Here is a 25,485-nt window from a genome sequence, read left to right as displayed (position 1 = left end):
AACATGGAGCCGACATAAGAATTGAAATAAAATAAAAATGTTCATACGTTTTGTAATTCCATTATGTTGTTTTCCCCATGCGAATTCGATCCCATTAAAAAACTTTTTGAATTTTTCAACTTCATATTATCCTTCTTGTCAGACCTTAACACTTTTCCTTCAACCTTATTTCAGTTTCTATGAGGGATTTCCACTTTGTGAAAGCATCAAATTTATTGTTTTGAAAATAAAACCATATATTTCAGTTGCAATAATTGATAATGGTCACATGATACTCAGAACCTTCTAGGGACTTTACATGCGATGGTTCTCATAGATCACTATGCAACAACTTCAATTTATGTGTCTTCTAGTTTCTGTCTCCTGTAGAAAAATTTTACTTCTCTATTTCTCGAACACACAGTCTCCGCACACGCTAACTTCAATAATTATGAGGCCACACATTGGACCTCTTGAACATATCACTTTCATCCATTTTCCGTTCATGTGGCCAGGTTGAAAATGTCGAATCTGTATTGTTTGTTCCATCGGCAAAAATCAATGCAATCCTTGGAGTTAGTTGGGGTACCTTGTTACCTCGAGCTACTGAAAGTATCGTCGGTGGCCTTTTCATTGTTGCAATCAAATGTTACTTTCCCCTGCTTTGTAATCACCTAAAACAAGCTGCCCAATTGAAAATAAATTTCTGTATAACCCATTAGGCCTGTCAAAATGGATATCGGGTATTGGATACCCGATACCCAAACCCAAAAAAATCGGGTAATTGGATACCCTATACTCGAAAATTCGGGTTTCGGATCGGGACCGGGTATTGGGTTATTAGGATTTTCGGGTAATACCCGAAAATCCGAAAAAAATATAATTTTAATAATGATTTATTTAATTTGTCAATTTATTATTTACTTATTGACTTTGACTCAATTAATCAATTTGAATTTATGGAATTAGGGATCTACACATTACACATTTTACACTCCCTCCCGCTCCCAGCTCCCTGTCTGACTCTCACTCTGTCTCCCTCTCGGCTGCGGGCTGCCTCTCACCCACGACCCACCGACGAGCACCACCGCCTGCACCGACGAGCTTGTCGTCTTCTCCTCGGCTCCTCCCTCTCCCTCACGCAGACGCAGTCCGCTAAGCCCTCTCCGGCTCTCCCTCTCGGCCCGCGGCCGCCCAAGCAGTGGCCTCCCAGCCACCGCCGCCCTCCGCTTCTGCCACCATCTGAAGATTGAAGAAGGTATACATGCATTATCCTTATTTGTTTACATTATGCTTATTTGTTGAATTATACACTTTCTAAAATAGCCATAGTTAATTAACTAATTAAGCAATTCCTATAGCTCTTTTGAACTTGAATTATACACAGTATAATGCTTGTGTACATGTCGTTAATTATACACTTTCTAAATCAGCCATATATATTTGGACTTGAATGTGGCTGTTTTGAACTTTCTAAAACAACCATATTACATATATGTTTTGGACTTGATCACTTGAATTATACACATTAATCATTATAATGTGGTTGTTTTGGACTTTAATTATATGTTTTGGACTTGAATGTGGCTGTTTTAGACTTTCTAAAACAACCATATTACATATATATGTTTTGGACTTGAATTATACACATTAATCATTATAATGTGGCTGTTTTGGTCTTTCTAACACATTATATATTCAAATTGTGGCTGTTTTTTGGAGTTTGGACTGTTGTGGATTGTGATGGACTTGTTTTGGTGTTTTGGACTTTATGTGTGTTTGTTTTAGACTTGAATGTGGTGTTGTTGTTTTGGACTTCATTTGGAATTTATTTGTGGCTGTTTTGGACTTCATTTGATGAAGCAACTTGTTGATATGATATGTGTAACTTCAAACTTGTAGGATGGCTGAAAGTCAAAGTGGAAGATCACCAAATTGTCCAAACATAACTCCATCACTTTTGAACACGCAACAAGATAGCAACATTGTTCTAAGGCCACCCGCAACGCACCACGCGGGTGGCTCGTAACCCGTCACGCCGGGACGAGACGCGTTGCAGCGTCCCGTCTCATCCCCAGCCCACCGAGCGTCCCGTCCCGCCGAGACGGATGGCGAGCCGTCTCGCCACGCACCCGCGCGACGTGGCGCGTTCCGGCGCCATGCGTGACGCCCACTCGCCTGCCCGCGAGTGGGCCTCGTCACGCTGACGCAATAAATCATTTTTTTTAATAAAAAATTCGAATTAAAAAAATAAATAAATAAAAATCAAAAAACGGTAAAATTACCGTTTTTTCGACCGTTTTTTTGGGTTTTTCGGGATCGGGTACCCGATTTGATAGCCCTATAACCCATGGATATGTCTAACGTCATTCTATTTTATCATAGGTCCATTAAATGTCAATATCCTCGTACCCTTTTCTTATGAATCCAAGGGTTAGTCATCAACAAAATATACATTCCCTAAATTACCAAAAGCAGCATAGTAAAAAATAAAATGATAAAAATATGGATCCTCAGCCCATATACCTAACCCCATTGTAAAGATAATAATTGCATTGCAATTATCGTTTATATAATAATCAAATTATTGTGCAATTAATGTCAAATAGTTTCTAATTTTGAATTATTGTAGTACTATGTAACTATCTTGATTAAAGGAGTGCCTAATATTTTAACAGTCCCGGTGTCCATCATTATAATTCAAACCGATTCGAGTTCCCTTATACGAATGTGCAAACTATTCTCCACCGACCTATTATAAAGCAATAGATGACTATATAACTATATAACCAATTGGAGACCTATTATAAAGCAATAGAAGACTATATAACTATATAAATTGTAGATGACTATATAACTATATAACCAATTTAGTCCAAAGCTCTTGTCCTACCGGCAAGGAGCTTAGACATTATTGCATGAGGTGCCGGGTTCGAGCCCTCTTGACATGTAAATTTCCTCCTATCTATAGTATAGGAGTTAATTTTAAAAAAAACTATATAACCAATTTAATACTTTCATTATAAAATAAAAACGTACACCAATTTAATGTAATACTAGGGCAAAGTTTCTGCTTTTTAATAATTCACTCTTAACCCAATCTAAGGCCATCCACAATGGGGCGCCATAAGGCACGCCCTAAAGCCCGCCCTATGCACCGCCACATCAGCATTTTATCCTCCTGCCCTTCCACCTCGCCCTAAGCATTTTCTTCTATTTGAATATTTAAATAACTACAAAAATTGGAAAAAACCTTCATTTCATTTACAAAATTAATACATTACAATACGGATTACAAAAAAATACGCAAACTCAGCGACGGTGGTTACGGGCCCACACTTCTTCAATCATGTCGTTCATGAGCTGCGCATGGGCGTGTTGGTTGCGCATTGAGGCCTGTCTAGATAAAACCTCATTGAAGCCCGTCGATAATCCTCGAGCAGAGGGCGCGGTCGCCGTGCTGGAGGAGCTGGATGCAATTTCGTCATCGGTCCAATCGGTGATGCTCCCACCTTCATGTTCGACTATCATGTTGTGCAAGATTATGCACGCATACATGACATCGGCGAGGATTTCCTTGAACCAGAGACGCCCCGACCCTTTCACTATTGACCACCGTGATTGGAGCACACCAAATGCCCGCTCCACATCCTTGCGTGCCGCCTCCTGCTTTTGCGCAAAGAAAACTCTCTTATCACCAATTGGGCAGCTGATCGTCTTTAGAAAAATAGGCCACCGTGGGTATATATCATCGGCCAATTAGTACCCCATGTGGTATTGGCGCCTGTTGGCAGTGAACTCGATGGTCGGGCCGTTGCTGTTGCATTGCTCGGTGAAGAGGGTTGATGAGTTGAGGACGTTGATGTCGTTGTTCGACCCGGCTACACCAAAGTAAGCATGCCAGATCCAGAGCCGATAGTCAGCGACGGCTTCGAGGATCATCGCCGGGTGGTTGACCTTGTATCCACTAGTAAATTGGCCTATCCACGCCGCCGGACAATTCTTCCACTCCCAGTGCATACAGTCGATGCTCCCTAGCATCCCAGGAAAGTCGTGCGCCTTCTCGTACTTTCTCATTAGGCCCTGGCAATCTACAGCCATCGGCTTTAGCAAATATGTGTCGTTGTAGGCCTCGACAACTCCCCTACAAAATCTCTTCAGCCACTCGCGGCCTGTTGTATCCCCGACGTGGAGGTACTCGTCGAACATGTCAGCGATGGTGCCGTAGGCCAACTGCCGGAGTGCAACTGTGCACTTTTGCAACGGCGTAAGCCCGGGTCTGCCGATGCCATCTTCCCGATACTGGAAGTATTCATCGCGTGACTGCAACGTCTGGACAATGTTGAGAAAATGGTAACGAGGCATTCTAAATAGACGGCGGAAAACAGTCGGGCCCCACCGTGGTTGCTTGGCAAAATAGTCCGCAAATAGACGTTCGTGAGTTGCGGCGTGATCACGTCGGACAGACTTCCGACGTCGAATAGGCCTGGGGATCTGCTCCGCCGTCATTGCCGCCGCCACCTCCTCGCGTTCAATTATGGCTAAGCATTCCGCCATTCCGTCGTGTACGGCTGCATTTAAGGCTCGAGTCAAGGTCGAACTACCGTCCTCCGATGAACTCCGGTCGTCGTCGTGGTTCATTTTGGCTTGTGAGATTTGGAGAGATATGAGAGATGTTCGTATGAAAAATGGAATGACAATCGAGGTTTAAATAGACAAATTTCGAATTTAAAAAATAAAAAAAAAACAAAAATGCGTTGCATCGTCCGCGCTATCGTCCACGCCTCCCACAGTGGGCGGACGATGACGCGGACGATGCCCTATCATACGCGCTTCATCCGCGGACCAAGCGTCGGGCGCGGACGACGCATCGTCCGTCGTCCACGGAGCCACAGTGGCGGACGATAGCGCGGCCGATGCATCGGGCGCGCTATCGTCCGCCTCATTGTGGATGGCCTAATACTACTCCATCCATTCATAAAAAATAATTTTATTTGTGAACGACACAGAATTTAATAGGAAATTCATGAAATAAGAGAAAAGGATAAAAAAGTATGTAAAGTAAGATGGAGTATATGAAGAAAAAAGAGATAAAGTAAAAGAGATGAAAAAAGGGGATAAAGTATGAGAGATAAATTTTTTATTTCTAAAATTGAGACTATTTTTTATAAATATTTTAAAATGAGAAAATGAAACTATTTTCATAAAGAAAAGAATACTATTCTTTTTATGACATAAAAAATGCATCAAAACTAATTAAAAAAAATAGTCGGTAAAAGTTACAGCTTTTTTAATACAAGCTCAAACGGTGGCGGGAAACACATAATATTACAAAAGACCGTAATCAGTATTTAAAGAATAAAAAACAACTCTCTTTAGCTATTTTTCTATTTCAATTTCTATTTTTTCACATTAAAAGCTAGCTAAGTATTCTTTTATAGAGTTCTTCAAACAGAGAAAAAAAAATGATAGTTCACGCGCATACGTCGGGCGCGTTTCCCACTTCCGCTTTCCTTATTCACCTATATCTATATACCTACCGACTGCAGCAATCAACCTCTCTCTTTAAATCATAACCGTATATGATCTCAAATATCTATATCTACGGCTGACATTCTACCTCAACCGTAGCCCCGGCACCACGGAGAAATTTCTCGCCTCCGCCGAAACCGAGCCTGGCTCAGAATCTGAGGCTCGGGATCGGGGCAAGTTGCTTATTTACTTAAAAAGAGTTTTTTCCTTTTTGTTTATTAATTATTATCGGCATTATTATCTGAGAGTCCTCTCTCATAAACCAAAAACAACACTTGTTACTATTTAGAGAGAGAAAATAGGCTGTGAATAGTGGAGCACTTATGCATACACATTAATTATATATATGTATTCTTATGCATATGTAGGGAGAGAAAGACGTCGGCAAATTTGATGAGAGTTGAAGCTGAGCAAAATTTGCAGTATTTGATCTTCCATTTCATGAATTACTCGGAGTAAGTTGCAAGAGAATTAATCGCACTCGATTACCTTAGCTCAGATCACTCTGTAAACGGCCGAAGTTGCATTTTAATGCTGGTTTTCGTGCTCGTGCGCTGCCCGAGATTGTATAATTTGGGGCTTGCTTGAGTATTAAAGCTGTGATGTGTGTAATTTGAGCTGAGATTGTTTGTGCGTTGCTCCTAATTTCGATCTGTCGCAATGGGTTTGGGGTAAATTTTTAGCTGGGGTTTTGTATGTGTAATGTTTAGGGAGTCTGCTTACATGCAAGGAGTCTTAATGAAACCGCTAGTGGAATTTGGTACCTCAAGGAAAAATGTTGTTGCTGATGCATGTTTAATTCTGTCGCGGTAGTTGCTTCCTTTTAAAAGAGCTGAATTAATTTCAGTTTTTATTGTGGCAATTTGATGAGTGTGAGACTGTTTTCATTTTTTTCCCTTTTCCCTTAGTTATCTTTTGTTTTTATTTGGTAGTAATTAGAGAAATTAGTGCATATTTCTGATTTTAGTTTCAGAGAAGTATAACAGCATTAAAGTTTGGCTATTGTTGCCTTTGTTATTGGAAATGCCTTGTCAAGAAATTTGTTATTGTACATCCATATCCTATTCCCTTTTGATGGATTCTCAACTTATTACATTTGTCTTGATTTATGCTGTTGGCATTTGAAGTTCATTATGTCAGAATGATGCTCATCATAACAGCAAATCATGTCATATGGAACTAAAACGATCACGAAAGAGACATATCCAGTCGATTAGAGTAACCACGCTTTAGTTTTTTGTTATTAATATGTCCAATTGATCAACACCTTTTTAGCTGTTATTGAGCTCTGAATGACTTTTTGGTCGTATCTTGTTTGTGCCCTTCCTAGCCATGTTTCTTAGGCACTTTGCCAAGTTTGTAGTCGCCATTTGTCTCAATGTAATTGTATTTGGATGCAGTTTGAGTTGGCTATTCCAAATACATTACCCCTGGCTCGCCTGACTTGAGTGAGGATACCTAAGTTTATGAATGAAAGGATGTTGCAGCGTCAGATCATGTTTAAGCAGTTGCAGGAAATGCAGCGAAGACAACAACTCCAGGAGTTGACCAATGCTAGAAACCAGAACTACGTAAATCAACTATCATCACTGAAACAGTCATCAAGTGGTCAATTTTCTCCTACTGTCAATGGAACACCAATGCAGGATCTGTCAGAAATGTTTATGACGGGTAACATGGTGCAACACAGTGGATCCAATGGATTAGTACTTGGACGAAGTCCTGCTGGCCTGTCTCAGCCTCAGTTGGACCTATCTTTATATGGGAATCATACTCCGAACCCCGACAAGAATTTGAATCAGTATGCTCACCTTCAGGGCCCGTCTAATCTTTCGACCAATAGTAGTCCTTTGGGAATGGTCTCCATGCAGCCTTCAGGCTTCAGCAACTCATTCATGAGTCAACATTTCAATTTGCCTGCTGATCAAATCAACATGACAGATGTGTCCGTTCATCATTCTAATCAAGAGAAGGACTTGTTTGGTCAAGCTCCCACTGAAGGTTTACATAGTGCAGGTTTGTCTGGAAGCTTTTCCGAGCAAGGAACTAGAATGCAGGGACATGCATCAGCTCTAGAATTTGAAGGGAGGCATGAAGATCCAGGTTGGGGTGGGCTTCCTGCTGGAACAACGTCAAACTTTGGCATGTCAGTGGTGGATGATTCTCTAGACCCATTGGAACAGAAAATCTTGTATAACACAGATGATGACAGCTGGGGATCGTTCAGAAGAAGCAGCAAAGTGAGCACAGGAGGCTTTGCAGGTATGATGGAAAACATGTCTGACTTGGATGGATCGCCTTCTATACAAAGTGGTAGCTGGAGCGCTCTAATGCAGTCTGCTCTCGAAGAAACTTCTGGAAATGATCCTGGGGTACAAGAAGAATGGAGTGGATTGAGCTCCCAGAATCCCGAATCCAATGATTGCAAAAGGCTGCAAAATTATTGGGTTAACAGAAACTCCCCAAATGCTGTCTCTCCTAGGTCAAAGCCACAGCAAATGGCCCAGAATTTCAATATGAACTCCAGCTTTGCTAATTTTCAGCAACCGGGTTATGAGTATCAGAAACAGAAAGAAGAATATTATTCTGAGTCTTCTCATGCCACTACTCAGAACTCTCCGAGAAGTACGAGCATGTTAGCTGACTGTAACTCTCAACAGAAGCTTCCCAGTGGAAGGACCCCTGTTATTCAAACATCTTTGCCATTGCCAAACATGTGGCCTGGTCAACATAGGGAGAACCAAAATAATGATGCACGCGAGGCTAGCCTATTTTCATGCACTAGTGGCAACCAGCCACACAATGATTTTTCAGGTAATAATATTCTACTCTCCTATTTGGATTTGCTGTTTTCATACTGTAATTAGAATGTACAGAATTTGACTGGTAATTGTGATTGAGAGGCGTACATCTAAATTCCTTATTGAAGTTAAGACACATAAGTTGGTCCCATAGGAAAATTGCATTGAAACTCGACTCTGTCCAGGTCAAGAATTCAAAGGTGCTTTTTGGCTTCAAGGGAGTACATCGCATCATGTGTCTGGCGGCATCCAAAAGAAACACGATCAGGTTAACTTGATTTTCCTTTTTCTGTGTCCTGTTAATTGAATTTCTTCTCTGCTCTATCAACCAAATTTATTTTGATGTCTTTGTATTTGAGTGGCAAAGCAAAAGAATGCCTAGATGGCCTTAATCAGGTCAAGATGTTCTTACTTGCATAGACCTAGATTACCTGACCATATTCACTGGCATATTAATTTCATCGAAGATCTTTATCAGCTCAGTTTCCTTTTCCTCTGAAAGTTCAGCGATTATGTTGTTCTTACAGGTGAACCAGGTAAACACTCATGGCTACTCAGTTCATCCAGAGATTATGACCTCTGGAGTTAATATGGAAGCTGCATCATCAGTGTTAAATGTTCATTTGGAACGTCCTAGTGAAAACATGACTGCTCCGAGGTAATTACCGCATCATCAGTGTTAAATCATTTTGTACCCCAGTTTTTGTATGCTACCTGAAAACTAGCAAACATCTAAAAAATATCACATTATGTGGAAAAATCTAGTACATTCTCAATAATTTTTTGTTTATTCCATTTGTTTTTCTGATTAAGTGACATTTGGTTTAAGTGATACTTATGGTGCAACTTTTGCTAAACCATGCAGGCCTTCGGAACCTCAAACTTCTCAGACACACTCAGTTTTCTCATCCTTATCCATGGTTGGTAAAGCAAATATTTCTCATGTTAATCTTGGCCTTTCCAGGTCCTCCAGGATGGAGATGACATTTTTCAGATTGCTCATTGATAGATGAAACTAACTCCTACATTCCCTAAAATATAAACTCTTAGCTCCCTTTGCAGGCAGCCTCTAGTGCAACGACTCTATCAAGTCATATTGTGAATGATCATGTTGAAAACCAGCATCCACCTTCACCTGTTCCTAGTCGCATAAATGCTGAAGTCCCACTTTCTGGGAACGTGGTTGTTGCACAACCCTCTTTGACATCAGATAGGCTGCAGCATGTGGGGTTTCGGATGGGGCAACATACTCAATGGCAGGGTATGGCCTTGCAGCAAGATACATCTTCCCCTCTAGTTTCCTCTAGTTTGTTTGGCTCCCCTGATTTAGCATCTAACACTACAAGGACTAGCTCAGCAGCTACAAATGAGCAGCACTACCAGAATTATTCTCAACAAATATACAATGCGAAACAATATTCAGGGAATTTAGCTGGGCTTGATCAGAGATTAGAGAAAGGAAGTTCTATTCATGAAGGGTCAACTGATATAAATAGCTCTACATCCCTCAGCAGTAATATTCAAAAGCATGAACATCTTAGAGATCATGGCTTGGATGCAGGTTCTATTGGCTCTGGTTCATTGATGACTGATGATGGTAAAAGCTTTCCTCCTAAACATGACAGTGTGAATTATCAGCATCCAAATGCCAATCTCGAGGAGCTGTTCTTGAGTGGACAGGATTCTGGAAACAAAGGTGTAGCAAAAACTGACCTGAGTGGAGTATCATTCCTTGACACATATTCATCTGGGGATAGTAAAGGGTGGAAACCTGCTCAAGGGGGCCAAGATTATAAGTCTGACAAAACTTTGTTGACATCATACCAACCGAATTTCCAGCAGAGTATGCTTTCTCAAAATAATATACCGCCATATTCAGTTGGCAGTAACAGACCTTCTAATGCAGTACATCCATCACGTATCAGTTTGCCGATGGTCCAATCCTGGTTTAAACAGTCTGAAACCTTGAAGAACGGACAGAGGTTGCCAATATATGATTCACGAGCTGCAATTCAGGCCACACAACTATCCTCTGAAATGACTCATGGAACCTTGCAGGATAACAGTTTGAATATGCAAGTAAATTTGGCTGATGCTAGTCAAGGAAATGGGTTACTTTCACCTTCATCTAGGAACCCTGTACTGCATAAACAATTAAACCCCCCTTCTATGTTGCCTTCATATGCCAGTCACCAAAACTTAGCTGTTACATTGCGGAGGAAACGGAAACTTGTTGCATTTAATATGGTACCCTGGCACAAGGAAATTAATAATGACCAGTTGTGGCCCCAAGATATCAGGTATTTAGGCCTACTAACTGCCATATCACTGAAGCATCAGTTTTTGATAATTGGCACCTTTGATTTCTTTTCCTTTTTCCACTATCATTCCAATTAAATGTCTGATGTAGATTTATTTCTATGAATAACTATCAACGTATAATCTCAGTACTTTCCTTTTATATGGCAGCACTGCTGAGTTATCATGGGCACAAGCTGCAAACAAAAGAGAAGAAGAGGTGAGGTCCTCCTGCTTATAAATTCCGAAATACTTGATATGTCTATGGATCATCATCTTTTAGTAATTCCATTACCCTCCAATATCTTAGGTGATTTCTGAGGCTGAAATTGTAGAAGAGTTGCACCCAGTGATTCAAGCAAAAAGACGGTTGATTTGTTGTACGCAATTTATGCAACAAATCTTTCGACCTGCACCATCAGTTATTATTTGTATGGATTCAAGTTCAAATTTTGATTATCTAGCATATTATGCGGCTAGATTAACATTAGGAGATGCATGTAGCTTGACTGGCCATTTCCCTCCCAACTCCATGGATGAGTAAGAGCTGCACTTGTTTTTATGCTTGCTCCTTTCTCTCTCACTGAGAATTACTTTCATTTTCTAACCTCAAATTTGTTCTCATATTGGCTATTATAATGTTCAGGTCGGATTCACATGACAAACCAGAAACTTCAAGGAAAACTGGTGCTTGCAAGTTCTCAAAAGTTGTAGAAGATATTGTTTGTCGAACGAAGAAGCTTGAAGGTGATTTAATGAGGTAGGGACCTAATCTACTATTCTTTGCACGATGTTACATGAATGTAGATCATGTGAGCAATATTTTAACTGAACTAATGCTGAAATTGCCTGATGATGACAAATGAAATCAGTATTTGTTGATTTGTAACCCTAGTGACTGCCCTCATGTAGTAAATGTGATTACCTCTGCCTTACATTTTCCTTGGGATCATTATAAGCTGTGTATGTGAAGAGCTTGATTCTATAGGTTTGACTGACTTTGCTTTCGCATAACATCCCCCCTCGATTCAATGCATATTTTTACATTGGTACAAGCATTGAAAATGTGAATTCGATGATGCAGACTGGAAAAAAGCCTATCAATTGTAGACATCAAAGTGGAAGCTCAGGAAATGGAGAAATTCTCTACCATCAACCGCTTCGCGAAGTTCCACATCAGGGCACAGCCGAGTTCAGTAGGTTCGGAAACCTCCTCCAGCACATCAACTTTGCACAAAACTCACCCTCAAAGATACGTAGCAGGGCATCCAATGCCTAATATATTACCAGAAAGTGTTGATTGTCTTTGTTTGTAATATGGAACGAAATAGAAACTTATGCTACGGCCATGATTCCTCGTCTCCTTATATTAAGATCTGCAGTTTTCTGACATATAAAAGTCGAAAAGAGGTGACAAAATGCCCCGGAGGTGAATGCAAGTTTAGACCAGGTGACCTCTAATCTAAGGTGGATCCGTTCACAATTTTTGAGAAAGTGTATATCTATATATAATAGGATAATATATTGATGTTTGTATATCCGCATGAAAAGTTAGGTGGATGTAGGAGCAGGAAAATGTACGGATTTAGTAGTGAATTTGTATGAATTCACTTTTGATATACTGTGCAAGTTTTAGACCTATCTATAATAAGCTCTTTCTCCATTTCGCACGTCACTCTTTCCATTTTCAATTAAGTGTATATGTAGGTTTTTGACAGTTGGAATTCATGATGTTTGTTTAATTCCGACATAGATTTTGTGGGCCCAGAACCTCAGTCCAAATGTTATTGTCAGCATAAAAATGGCTGAGATCACAAAAAAAGAATTCCTCTTTAGTAGGATTTCTCTGTACTAGATTCTGATTCTCTATCTATAGATACACAAGGTTGGCGCCACATCAGCAACCTCAAAGATCCATCTGCTGATAATAACTGAATGACACAAAGATTCTCGTCACTATTGTCAGCTTCACAAGAGTATCAGATTGGGTCGTATGTGAAAGAAATTAATGTGAGAGAAAGAGAGCGACAGAGCTTTTGGCATTCCCTCGTGCCATATAGTAAAGCAAGAAAACAAATTGTTGGTCAATTTTGTGCATGAAAATAATGTTTTGGGATTGGGCACAGGCTTCTACAATAATCCTGTCTTTTCTTTGCTTTTGGCGTCTTACAGTAGACAGTTAACGTCATCATTGAATCTGTGTCTTTCATAAATATGTCCTTTTTATGTGCTTTTGTTTTCCTACCACCAGTAAGTCGGACGTCAATTCAACTCGAAATCCGTAAATTGGTCCGAATAATCCGAAAAAATTATATGGTTAGAGTTATATTCTTGCAACCCGAATAAAAAACGGGATATATGGACCAGCCTGATTGAGTTGGCGGTGAGTTGGCGGGTTAGGCGGGCTGACCTTATTGAGTTGCGAGTCAACCCAACGGATTACACTTTTCGATTAAAATAAAAATAAATTTTTGATTGGTTTTGAATATAGTGCTTTCATAATTTCATTAGTTCTTGCTTTCATAAATTTTATGTATATAACATTTCAATATAAATTTATTTTAGAAATCTTAATGAACACAGGAGAGTTTAGTTATATGCTACACACTTTTATACTCCATCCGTCCCATGTTATTCACTCCTTTCTTTTTTAGCTCTTTCTAAACTATTTACACTAGTTCTATTTCAAATTTTCAAGTAAGAACTATCGTATTTAATTATTACTATAATATTAGAATACTATAATATTAGAATACAGTGTTCTCTTATTACATTTAAATTATTATTTAACGACACGAATTACTCGATTCTTAATTCACGATCCAAAAAGAAAAATGTGCGAGTAGCATGAGACGGAGGGAGTGCAATAATTGTGTAATCATTATAATAATATATTGTTTACAAAATAAAGAAGATTAAGTAGTTCAATTACTTTATTATGTGAGGTAGTGGAAGCGAATTCTAAGTTTTAATGAAATAAAAATTGGAACGAAGCAATGTTGAATTTTCTTTGGCCCGATTAGTCCGGCGGGTTAGCCCGAAACATGAAGGATTAGGGTTAGAATCGAAAAATTATAATCCGAATAGCCCGCACCGAATAACCCTACAAAAGTTTGATTAATGTGTGAGCAATAAAACACTAAACTCTAAACCTAAGAATGAGAAAATATCACAACTTGAGAGATTGAAAGATTATCGAAATCTCTCTATGGGGGTCTAGATTACCATGATTCGGACTCCTTTTAAATTAATTTATTTATTTCACGTGTTTAAGATATTTGATGACCAATGACTATTTAAGCTTGCTGACCAGCTTAATATAATTAATTTCTTTTATCGAAAGAGTGTTAGAGTTCTGAAAGACAACTATTTATTGTAATGAATAAACTCCAACTAGCTAGGTTCTATACTATAAAACCTTATAAATATTCCCTGGGGACAATATTATCTTCGGTGTACAAAGACATAATTCTCTAAAGTATCATACTAGCCACTTAATTTCTAATACATATTAATCATCAGTATCCAAGATAATATATATATTGAAGTCAAAGTAGTACTCTCTCTATTCCTTGTTAATAGATGCTGTTCTTTTCGGTATGGAGATTAAGAATAGTGTGTTAATTAAGTAGATAGTGAATAAAGTAAGAGAGAATAAACGATAAATGATAAAGAGAGAAATAACTATTTTTTGCCACAAATAAAAATGACTCAAATATCTTGAAACTTTCCAAAATAGACTAAATGATAAAGTAAAAAAGATTGTCATAAATGGATATGAACTATTTCTATGAGGTGAACGAAAATTGAATTATGATCTATTTCTATGGAACGGATGTAGTATATTTGTGTATATGTTCTAGCTCAGCAGCATTTGCTCTGCGAAAGGACACAAGATACGTGCTGCAGGAAATGTATTAACGTACATGTGAAGTTGTGGAATCATCAAATCACCATTGTTACATTTTTTTCCAATAAACAATATCGATTTGGATAACCGACTCTTATATTTTAATTTGTTGGGAGTGTAGTTATAAATGACTATTTTATGCAACTAGGAAATTGAGTTCCCTTCTAGCTAGTTGCTCCATCCACCTCTCTACTCCTTTTAATCCTCGTCAACGTTTGTGACATTCTTTGAATGGTTCGTCACATATTCACAATTTTCCTACGAAAACATGTCTCACTTTGCTAATAAAACTTTCATATAGGAAAATGTGAAAATAGGAAACCGAAATAAATAAAAATGTCAAAAAATGTAATGCAAACAAAATGGGCCAATAAAATATAAGCCCGAGATGGCCAAAGCCCAAATAAAAACTTGAAGAAACAGGCTTTGGTTCGTTTAAAACCAGTGTTTATTGTATGTTTAATGTTTTTAATAAATCACGACTCCAACTGGGCAGTCAACCAAGCTCTTAATTCCTATCCGATCTCTTCACAATTTTAATTTATAGAAACAGATTCATACATTTTGCACTCTCATAAGGACATAAATTCTTGCTTGTTTACTAACAAAAACTCTCTAATATCTCTCGTTCAATAGGAGATCTACAATTTCTCCACTCACAAAGACACAAAATATACTTTTTTATTGGAGACGCCATTTTTGGTACTATATATTTAGATTTTAGAGGAATCCACAAAATTGGGATTGGATTAACGACATGGAGAATAAAATATAAGTAGCACAATAGAGGATTTAAACCGACAGATGGAGTCAGCTGTTGATGCATCAAATTATTGTGGCTTAAACATTCCGCAAAGGAGGGTTTCTTCATTCTAAAGTCAAACAATGTGCCTCTAATTAATGTTAATTGAATTTGCAAAACCTAAATTTTAATCAACGCCTACAATCCTGCTTATATATTATACTATATGCTAGTAGTACCTAGTACCCTACCAATGGTGCAAGTATAAGATTCTAAATACAATTTCCCCAGTTTAAGAGGTACAACTAATTGGATGGTTGTGAGTTTAAAAAGACCATGCAAATACTCAAATGTCTAAATCTAAAATCTGACATGAATGTAGCAATAAATCAAATTCTAATAGTATATATATATATACACCATAATAATTTCTTTTGTGAATATAGACTTTCCTTTTTAGTACATGTGTAAGTAGTATAATACGTAGTACTAAAAATTCATGCCACCTATTCACTGCAGCAAAAAGACGATTTCGCCGCCTTGGCGGCCCCCACACTCCTGCCCGACATCATGTGAGGGGGTTCAATCAGGGTACGCAGTAGCCCGTTAAGGGGGAGACCTTAACTCACTGACCGCCAGAAGCCCATCTCCCAAGGACTCACACTTGTGCCTGAGAGATGAAAGCAACTACACGATAGCAGTGAGATTCGAAGCTAGGCTCATTGCAGCAAGATTTGTCCATCCGTTGCCAACTGCGCTACGTCTCTGCGAGCTACATGCCACCTATTCACGATATTATGTTGAGTTTCACGAATCACGATGTGGGAATCACAAGTGATAGATAAGAGTTGACTTTAAACTCAGCTTATTAAATGTAATTAGGTAGACAAAGAAATTGTTATTTTCCAATTAAACTAAACCTTAATGAGTTTCTAATTCTCTAAGGTGATCTGATTAATATACTGAAGAGTAATTCACCTTTTCATCTCACAACATATATAATACCCACTGACCACTGTCCTAAGAAGTCACTGATTTACATACTACTATCCACTTAGGAGATTTTATACGGGTTTATTTTACCAGTTAAATAAAGAGAAAATTAAATAGAGACAATGAAAATTGAAAATATTTATATCAATCAGAGTGGAGCATCTCAAAAAGAAAATTAAGACACTTAAAGTGAGAGAAAGAGAGTATTAATTAATAAACCACATTGACATTGAACACCGGGTAAGTAAGTATATAGAGTAGTCATTCACAAACAAACCAAAACAACAATAAAGAATATACTCCTTGGCGTACTTTATTTTTTATTTTTTTAATATCTCATTCTAATTGACGCATTTTTTAAAATGAATCATAATTTGCTCTCATGCTTTATTATCTCTAATCTTTACACTAAATTAATAAAACAAAATTGCATAAAATCTCATGCCAACAGAAATTGCTCCATTTAGAATGAGGTGGAGGTAATATTAAAATATGGAGTAAAGAATTTCCAATAAATAAGAAGTTAGACTTAGATATATGCATAATGCTAAATGCATTTCCAGAAAATATACATTTGCCTGGAAAAAGTGGAACGTAACCGTAAGTTTACATTAAGTTAATTGACCATGAAGCGACCAAAGGATTTGGCTTATACTATTAAAGAACAAAGTAATGCTAATAATAGGTCCCTTTTAATGGAAAATCCTCGAGGCCATTAAATTACTTTCTTGAGAAATTATGAGTATATCATATCTCGATGATAAATGGAGTTTGAGTTAAATTTTATATTACCTTATCAAGTGATAATTAGTTTGAATTTCCCCCAAATGCTCAAGTGATCAAATAATTCTTAATAATGAAATGCGATATTTACTCAAAATCTAAGATTTCAGATATTTGGGACGGGTAGATACCTGATTTCGCACAGGGATATTTTCGTCTTTTCATGGAGTCCACAGAGGTAGATCAACGACTATTTAGGGAGGAGCTACCCGCTCTCTTTGCATTCACCAAAATTCATTTCACATTCCACATATCTTACTCCCTCGTCTCTCAGAAATCTCAACGCGCGATCTAGAGGTAAACCTCATCATTTCGAATTCACAACTTCATTTTGTTCATAGATTGTAAATCTCTGTCATTATGTGTGAACATCACCAGCCAGAATTGTGTCGGTGGAGGTTTTGTCTCTCCGTCCAAGTTTAATTCGTTGATGAATGACTGTCGATCAACTTTATCGATTTTTTTATGGTTTGATTGATGTCGGTTATATCTGATCTGATCCGTTAATGTCAAGCGGTTTACTTGATTATAGTGATTTGAGGTTTAAACTCAATTGATCTCTCGTTTATTTCGGTCTTTACTTCTATACTTACTGAATTTTGTTAGATCTCGATGAGTTTCTTCAAGTAGGGAATATAATTTTAATTTTCCTTGTGTTATGGTTTAACGTGAATTCAAAGTATTGGTTTGCATAGCTTATTCCGTGTAGTACACTGTGTTGGTCTGGTAGACCGTAGATCTATCCAAAATTGTTGTAGTTTAACTTGTAGAATTACTGAGGATTGTAAGATCTCTGTTTCATGACAACATTGTGATCTTTAGGTGTCAGTGGTACTGGTACTTCTTGATCTGAGTTATACAAATCAGATCAGATTAGCCAATTAATTTGATGTTATGCTGTATTCGTTCTCATGGATTATGAACCAAAAGAATAAGCTTTATGGTCATAACTTTTTCAAACTACTAGAATCAGAATCTGGGAAGTCTTTGCCTACATTGTCATTTATTTTCAATACTATTCTCAGTTGCTCTTGGTACTAGAGCTAAATTTAGTCAGGTTAATGCATTCCACTTTCTTCTTGGTGCTGTTATAATTATGACTTTCAATGGTCAGGAATTTTCTATTGATCTGATAGGTCATATTCCATTTCACAAGGGTTCTCTAAAAACTTGTTAACTTATGAACAGCCTCTACCTGAAATATAGCCTTCAGTTATGGTGATTCTTTGCATTTACATAGATCAGGTGGCATAATGTCTGCATGCAATCTTTTCAGGGAACCATAACAACGGAAACAATGGTGAAGATCTGCTGTATTGGAGCTGGATATGTGGGAGGCCCTACAATGGCCGTGATAGCACTCAAGTGCCCTGATATTGAGGTGGCTGTTGTTGATATTTCTGTCCCTCGCATCACTGCCTGGAATAGTGAAACACTTCCTATATATGAGCCAGGACTTGATGAGGTAGTGAAGCAGTGCCGGGGCAAGAACCTATTCTTCAGCACAGATGTGGAGAAACATGTGTTTGAGGCTGACATAGTATTTGTGTCAGTCAACACTCCCACTAAGACTCGGGGTCTTGGAGCTGGCAAGGCTGCAGATTTGACATATTGGGAAAGTGCAGCACGTATGATTGCTGATGTATCTAAATCTGACAAAATCGTGGTTGAGAAGTCTACAGTTCCGGTCAAAACTGCTGAGGCCATCGAAAAAATCTTGACACATAACAGCAAGGGAATTAATTATCAGATCCTTTCTAACCCGGAATTCCTTGCTGAGGGGACTGCAATTAAAGATCTTTACAACCCAGACAGGGTTCTCATTGGAGGCAGGGAAACACCAGAAGGCAACAAGGCAGTTCAAGCACTTAAGGATGTTTATGCACATTGGGTTCCTGAAGATCGCATCCTCACCACTAACTTATGGTCAGCAGAACTGTCAAAGCTTGCTGCAAATGCATTCTTGGCCCAACGTATTTCATCAGTGAATGCAATGTCGGCTCTATGTGAAGCCACCGGAGCAGATGTTTCACAAGTGGCATATGCTGTTGGAACAGACTCCAGAATTGGCCCTAAGTTCCTCAATGCCAGTGTTGGTTTTGGTGGTTCCTGCTTCCAGAAGGACATTCTGAACTTGGTTTATATTTGCGAGTGCAATGGTCTCCCTGAGGTTGCAGAATACTGGAAGCAAGTAATCAAGATCAACGACTACCAGAAGAACCGATTTGTCAATCGACTTGTCTCATCCATGTTCAACACAGTTGCCAACAAGAAAATTGCCATCTTGGGTTTTGCTTTCAAGAAGGACACTGGTGATACTAGAGAGACTCCTGCTATTGATGTCTGCAAAGGACTCCTGGGGGACAAGGCCCAACTCAGCATCTATGATCCTCAGGTCACCGATGACCAGATCCAGAGGGACCTCTCAATGAACAAGTTTGACTGGGACCACCCCCTTCACCTTCAGCCAATGAGCCCGACCACAGTGAAGAAAGTTCACACCGTCTGGGATGCCTATGAGGCTACCAAGGATGCACATGCCGTCTGCATCCTGACTGAGTGGGACGAGTTCAAGAAGCTAGACTTCAAGAGGATATACGACAACATGCAGAAACCCGCATTTGTTTTCGATGGAAGGAACGTTGTCGATGTCGAAAAGCTCAGGGAGATTGGTTTCATTGTTTACTCTATAGGCAAGCCACTGGATGCATGGCTGAAGGACATGCCTGCTGTTGCCTAAATGTCATCAGAGCGTTGCACGAGATGCTTTGCGTTGGAGCTGGAGAAGTACAATTTATTCTTTGCTTCTTATGTTGTCATTTATATATTGGATCTGTCTTGGTTTTTGTGTCTTGCACTCTGTAGTAAGAAGGTTCTCACACTGTATCATTGATGGTATTACTTTTGTATTCTACCGATTTTCTCCTAATGGGTCTATCACTTGTGATGTTAGGTTGCACTTTTATCGTATGTCACGTACTGTCCTTCCAAGTTTTTATGTAACGCTGTAGTTCGGATTCTGTATCTTATGGTGCTTCCATAGTAGTATTAAATAAATTTTAACTATTGATTTGGTATAAAAGACTTGGAGAAGTGTTGTGTTCTGTTGTGTTGTGTAAATTACATTGGAAGTATTTTCAAATAGAGGGCTGAAGGGATGAGAAGTGAGATAATGTTGTTAAAGGTAAGTGAAGATGGTGGAAAGAGGAGGGTTGCAATGTACCCAGAGAATTGAGGTTAGTTTTATTACTTATTCTTACTTATTATTGTATTTTAACAAGGTAAATCTCACAGAAAAATCTAATTTGTAGCTTACGGACTCTTAACTAGTGAATCAGATCGGCTTGAACCCACCAGGTCTACGGTTTTTGCTGGTTCGACATGAAAATAATCACTGCAAATCTTTGGGTGCCGAGAGTACTAAGTTTCTTAATGTTAGTGTTGGTAATGTCTTTGGTAATATTAGTGTTTGTAATGCCTTATGTACTAAGCATGCTAGATTATCACTTGAGCTATTTGTCGGATGTTGATTCATAGAAGTGGATGCGGTGGTGGTTTGCAGCAGCAGTACCCTCCTGTGGTTTTTGGAGGTCTTTCTTTCCCATCTAAATCTCAATCTTTATAGTTCCTTCCTTGTATATATGGAATATGGATACTTATTATTCCTTTTATTTTACTAGTCTGGGTTTTAAATTGATTATTAGGGAGACGATCGGGGCCAAAGCTTCTTTATGATTCTATTCTAGGTCTGGTTTACACTTCAGTTCTCTAAACTTGATCATATACTAGTGTTGCTATTGACTGAATTAATCTATCTTGGAAAGTTGAAACATCTTTTATTGTTTCTACTATGACTGGGGCTCATTAAGGACTTTGTTTGCTTTAATAAGTGTTCCATAACGACTCTACTCTGCCTCTCCTTAAATAGTTAGTACATCTCTTCATATTTTCACCAACCTTACTGCCACTCTTTATTTTATTGTAGGTTGATAATATCATGGAATGGAGATCATATCATATTTGTTATTCAACAACGAATTACATATAGCTTACATCAACACGTATCTCAAATATTTGTTACTACTACTAGATTTGCTGTTTCCCCATTAATATTTAAAACATTGGCTCTGGCTCTGGCTCAAATATGTATTTTTCTGCAGTGTTGGATACATTGATTTCTCGGAATCTTACTTCATGCCTATGGATGTGGATGCATGTTTCTTTTAAGACATGCTAATAAATGTAGTTTAAATGTAAGTAACATGCATTCATTATGCATTGCTTGTAAATATAATTGTTGCACACCCTTATTTTTGCATCATTTTCTTTTTTTGAATTCTAGTAAGATAGATTGTTTCCGAAGTTATTCATATATTGACTCTTTTGGCTGAACAGATTGAGAGGGTCTGAAAGAGAGATGAGAACTAATGAATAAACATTATGGAGCCAGTGCAGTCCCCAAGTCCATTCACACAGATGATTCACCGTCTCGAGGCTGACTGATGAGTATTCTTCACTACTTAAGAGTTATTTCCTTTTTAATTTTGATCATTCTTACCATCATTTTGTGTTCTTGCTGCTTGTGACATCTGCTGTCCAGTCATCTCAGAACCCTCAAAAGATTGTTTTCCATGTCATAATGTTTATGCATCAATTTGATTGGTAAACAAGTTAGAGAGAATATACATGTTCTTGATGTGGTGGAGAATCACAATAGAATGTGCACGCGGTTACTAGCATGGAAAATTAATCACATTGCTGGGGCTAATCATAGTGACACAACCCCCCTTCCAAGTATATATCATTGCTGAACCAGAGGTAATTAATTGTGGTGTCAATATCTGTATTTATTTGTGAAAATACTTTAGAATGGTCTACATAAACAAATTGCAAACTGTTTCTTTTCCAGCTAATGAAATTTTCCTGAGCTAAATGTAGTACTATGAATTATATTATCTGCCAATAACCAGCCCCTTAAATGGAACTTAATTGGCTTCTTATACTCGAACTAATAATTTATATTATCTTGAACTTGCATGTTCTTGAGTAAGAGCATCTTCCTGCTACTTGGAAGTATATGGACAAGGCCTTGGCAGATCAGGTGGAGTTTGATTTTCCCCCCTCATATTATATGGAGTAAGTACAATCATATTAATCAATATCACATTTATTAAATCATTTCATGCAAATATTTCTCACTCACTCAAACTCGATTTTATGTAAATTAATACTACCACCGATCATCACTCAAATAACTGTTAGCTGTTTGGTGGTTAACTTTTGAAAATTTAACCCTCGAAATCATATTTCCAACATCGATAAGTGAATGCAGTAATTATATAGGTTAGCAAGAGTCATGTGAATATAGTAAGCACATGATATATAGTACTTGTGTTTTTGGCCTGCACAGTCTAATCATAATAATATGTGATGCTTTATTATGAGAGAGAGAGAGAGAGGGCAATGAAGTTTTGGAGATATACATGCATGATGCTATTATAGTCCGTGAATAATGGAAACATTAATGTAGTCTTGGCATTTCCATTGTGTCATATATGTACCTAATATGAGCTGGCTAGGGATGTCAATGTAACCCGAACCCGCGGGCCGGCCCGAATAACCCGATAAAAATACAGGGTTAGGGTTGTAATTTCACAGCCCGAATTTAAAATCGGGCCATTCGGGCTGACCCATTCGGGTTGTCGGGTTAGGCGGGCTGACCCGTTCGGGTTACGGGTTGGCGAGCAGCGAGCAGTTTTTGTAACGGTCATAACTTTCTCTACAAAGCTCCGATTGAGGCGTGTAATATATCCACGCGAAGCTCTTTCGAAGACGAAGAGAATGATATGTATTAGAGATTTATCAGACTTCAAAATCGCGAGAAACATTGACTCAAACAAGGCTGCTGCACATCCACATATTTTGTGTACATTTTCTAATCAATTTTCTATCATTTCTCAACACACATATAAACATACCAAAATATAGAAATATAATCAAAATCATCCAAAACAACCCTCTAAAACCATGCAAAATCCAAATACGTCAACCGACTATATAAGATCACGAAAAAAATCACCATGTGGTTCATGGATTCATAAATACTCGTATATAAAAGCTTTCTTTTAGTATATTTTCAATATAATAGTGCAAAGTGTTTTGATGCCGCTTCCTCATTGAATTATGCGTACTTTGATGATTCTTAAAATAAAGATAAATTATCATTTGACTTATTTACAGCTAGAATAAATTAAATTTGACCAATCATAATTCAAGAAAACTTAGAGTTACTCCAATTAGCTAGCATCTTGATAATTCACTCTTTAACAATTCCAAATATTTTTGTTATATCTACGATGCACCTCTCACGTTATGAAAAATTTATTTAATTTTCTACGAATTGATATATGTTTGAATTTTGAAACAAAGTGTTGATTTATGTTTTAAATACATAAACATAAACATGCTATGTATAGATATTTTGTAAATAATTATGTAATGAATAAGTTATTTAAATTTAAATAACTTAATCTTTTTAAAAATATTAAAGAAAATTAAAATATGTATTTCATTGTTGAATGATTAATTAAAAATATGTATATAATTAAAGAAAATTTAAAATACGTATTATTTTTTGAAAATATTAAAAGAATTAAAAATACGCATTAGCCCGAATAACCCGGTGGGTTAGCCCGAAACTCGAAGGGTTAGGGTTAGGGTCGAACTTTTATAACCCGTACCCGAATGGCCCGACAACCCGAACGGGTTGGCCCGATTGACATCCCTAGAGCTGGCTGTGTCATGCTATATTTACTCTTCCTCGTTATTTTACATAAATTATTTTATTTTAGCCTATGAATGTTCTATAAACCCAGATAATTAAGAAATTTTAGAGCCGCGTCATAGTGGAGTTAATTAAATCCAAGATGTTCAACCTCAAAGCGCGGACGATAGGGCATCGTCCGTCCACTGTGGGCGCCGCGGACGATGCAACGCGTTTTTATTTATTTTTTTAAATTCGAAATTTGTCTATTTAAACCTCGATTGTCATTTTATTTTTCATACGAACATTTCTCGCATCTCTCATTTCTCTCATCTCTCACGTTTCTCCATCTCTCACAAACCAAAATGAACCACGACGATGACAGGAGTTCCTCGGAGGACGGTAGTCCGACCTTGACTCGAGCCTTAAATGCAGCCGTGCACGACGCAATGGCGAAATGCTTAGCCATAATGCAACGCGAGGAGGCGGAGGCGGCAGCGGCGGTGGCGGAGCAGATCCCCAGGCCAATTCGACGTCAGGCGTTTGTTCGACGCGACCACGCCGCAGCTCATGAACATCTACGTACAGACTATTTTACCGAGCAACCACAGTGGGGCCCGACTGTTTTTCGCCGCCGTTTTAGAGTGCCTCGTTACCTTTTTCTCAGCATTTTCCAGACGTTACAGTCACGTTATTAATACTTCCAGTATCGGGAAGATGGCATCAGCAGACCCGGACTTACGCCGTTGCAAAAGTGCACAGTTGCACTCCGTCAGTTGGCCTACGGCACCAGCGCTGACATGTTCGACGAGTACCTCCACGTCGGGGATACAACAGGCCGCAAGTGCCTGAAGAGATTTTGTAGGGGAGTTGTGGAGGCCTACAGCGACACATATTTGCGAAAGCCGACAGCTGTAGATTGCCAGGGCCTAATGAGAATGCACGAGACGGCGCACGGCTTTCCTGGAATGCTAGGGAGCATCGACTGTATGCACTGGGCGTGGAAGAACTGTCCGACGGCGTAGAGAGGTCAATTCACTAGTGGATACAAAAGCAGCCACCCAACGATGATCCTCGAAACCATCGCTGACCATCGGCTCTGGATCTGGCATGATTACTTCGGTGTAGCCGGGTCGAACAACGACATCAACGTCCTCAACTCATCCACCCTCTTCACCGAGCAATGCAACGGCAACGGCCCGGCCATCGAGTTCACCGCCAACAGGCGCCAATACCACATGGGGTACTACTTGGCCGATGGCATATACCCAAGGTGGCCTGTTTTTCTGAAGACGATCAGCTGCCCAATTGGTGAGAAGAGAGTTTTATTTGCGCAAAAGCAGGAGGCGGCGGAAAAGGATGTGGAGCGGGCATTTGGTGTACTCCAAGCACGGTGGGCAATAGTGAAAGGGTCGGGCCGTCTCTGGTTTAAGGAAGTCATCGCCGATGTCATGTATGTGTGCATAATCTTGCACAACATGATAGTCGAACATGAAGGTGGGAGCATCACCGATTGGACCGATGACGAAAGTGCATCTAGCTCCTCCAGCACGGCGACCGAGCCCCCCACTCGAGGATTACCGACGGGCTTCAATGAGGTTCTATCTAGGCATGCCTCAATGCGCAACCAACACGACCATGCGCAGCTCATGAACGACATGGTTGAAGAAGTGTAGGCCCGTAA

At 38.8% G+C, this 25,485-nt stretch overlaps 2 protein-coding genes and 1 long non-coding RNA gene across 5 annotated transcripts; all 3 read left to right on the top strand.

Annotated features, from left to right (window-relative positions):
- The first annotated feature begins 5,766 nt into the window (after nt 1-5,766).
- LOC121741507 lies at nt 5,767-12,280 on the top strand. 3 transcript variants are annotated; one of them, XM_042134286.1, is made up of 10 exons: nt 5,767-5,966; nt 6,918-8,325; nt 8,498-8,580; nt 8,840-8,970; nt 9,178-9,232; nt 9,363-10,612; nt 10,782-10,830; nt 10,921-11,150; nt 11,257-11,370; nt 11,695-12,280. In XM_042134286.1, the coding sequence occupies exons 2-10, from the start codon at nt 6,978-6,980 to the stop codon at nt 11,924-11,926; spliced, it is 3,492 nt and encodes a 1,163-aa protein (XP_041990220.1). In that variant the 5' UTR covers nt 5,767-5,966; nt 6,918-6,977; the 3' UTR covers nt 11,927-12,280. The 3 variants fall into 3 exon arrangements, with proteins under 3 accessions (XP_041990220.1, XP_041990221.1, XP_041990219.1); XM_042134287.1 differs by having other exon boundaries at nt 6,912-8,325; nt 9,375-10,612; XM_042134285.1 differs by having other exon boundaries at nt 6,912-8,325.
- Nucleotides 12,281-17,222: 4,942 nt separating this feature from the next.
- LOC121741842 (UDP-glucose 6-dehydrogenase 1-like) lies at nt 17,223-20,120 on the top strand. Its single transcript, XM_042134772.1, has 2 exons — nt 17,223-17,335; nt 18,315-20,120. The coding sequence occupies exon 2, from the start codon at nt 18,336-18,338 to the stop codon at nt 19,776-19,778; it is 1,443 nt and encodes a 480-aa protein (XP_041990706.1). The 5' UTR covers nt 17,223-17,335; nt 18,315-18,335; the 3' UTR covers nt 19,779-20,120.
- A 653-nt stretch (nt 20,121-20,773) lies between these two features.
- Nucleotides 20,774-22,713, top strand: LOC121741843. The gene is made up of 3 exons (XR_006037939.1): nt 20,774-20,784; nt 21,199-21,291; nt 21,434-22,713. It is a non-coding gene; the product is annotated as an uncharacterized LOC121741843 (long non-coding RNA).
- The last annotated feature ends 2,772 nt before the right edge of the window (nt 22,714-25,485 follow it).

Source organism: Salvia splendens, chromosome 7 (genome assembly GCF_004379255.2).
Source record: "Salvia splendens isolate huo1 chromosome 7, SspV2, whole genome shotgun sequence".
In the NCBI taxonomy this organism is placed as follows: domain Eukaryota; kingdom Viridiplantae; phylum Streptophyta; class Magnoliopsida; order Lamiales; family Lamiaceae; genus Salvia; species Salvia splendens.
Note: the sequence above shows the minus strand (reverse complement) of the source record. Positions and strands in the feature narration are given on the sequence as shown.

Excerpts from the sequence above, each read along its gene's own strand:
- LOC121741842 (XM_042134772.1), top strand. The coding sequence starts at position 18,336 with ATGGTGAAGATCTGCTGTATTGGAGCTGGATATGTGGGAGGCCCTACA.
- LOC121741507 (XM_042134286.1), top strand. The coding sequence starts at position 6,978 with ATGAATGAAAGGATGTTGCAGCGTCAGATCATGTTTAAGCAGTTGCAG. Across the intron at positions 9,233-9,362 it reads TTTTCTCATCCTTATCCATG|CTCCCTTTGCAGGCAGCCTC; the intron begins GTTGGTAAAGCA and ends ATAAACTCTTAG. Across the intron at positions 11,371-11,694 it reads CTTGAAGGTGATTTAATGAG|ACTGGAAAAAAGCCTATCAA; the intron begins GTAGGGACCTAA and ends TCGATGATGCAG.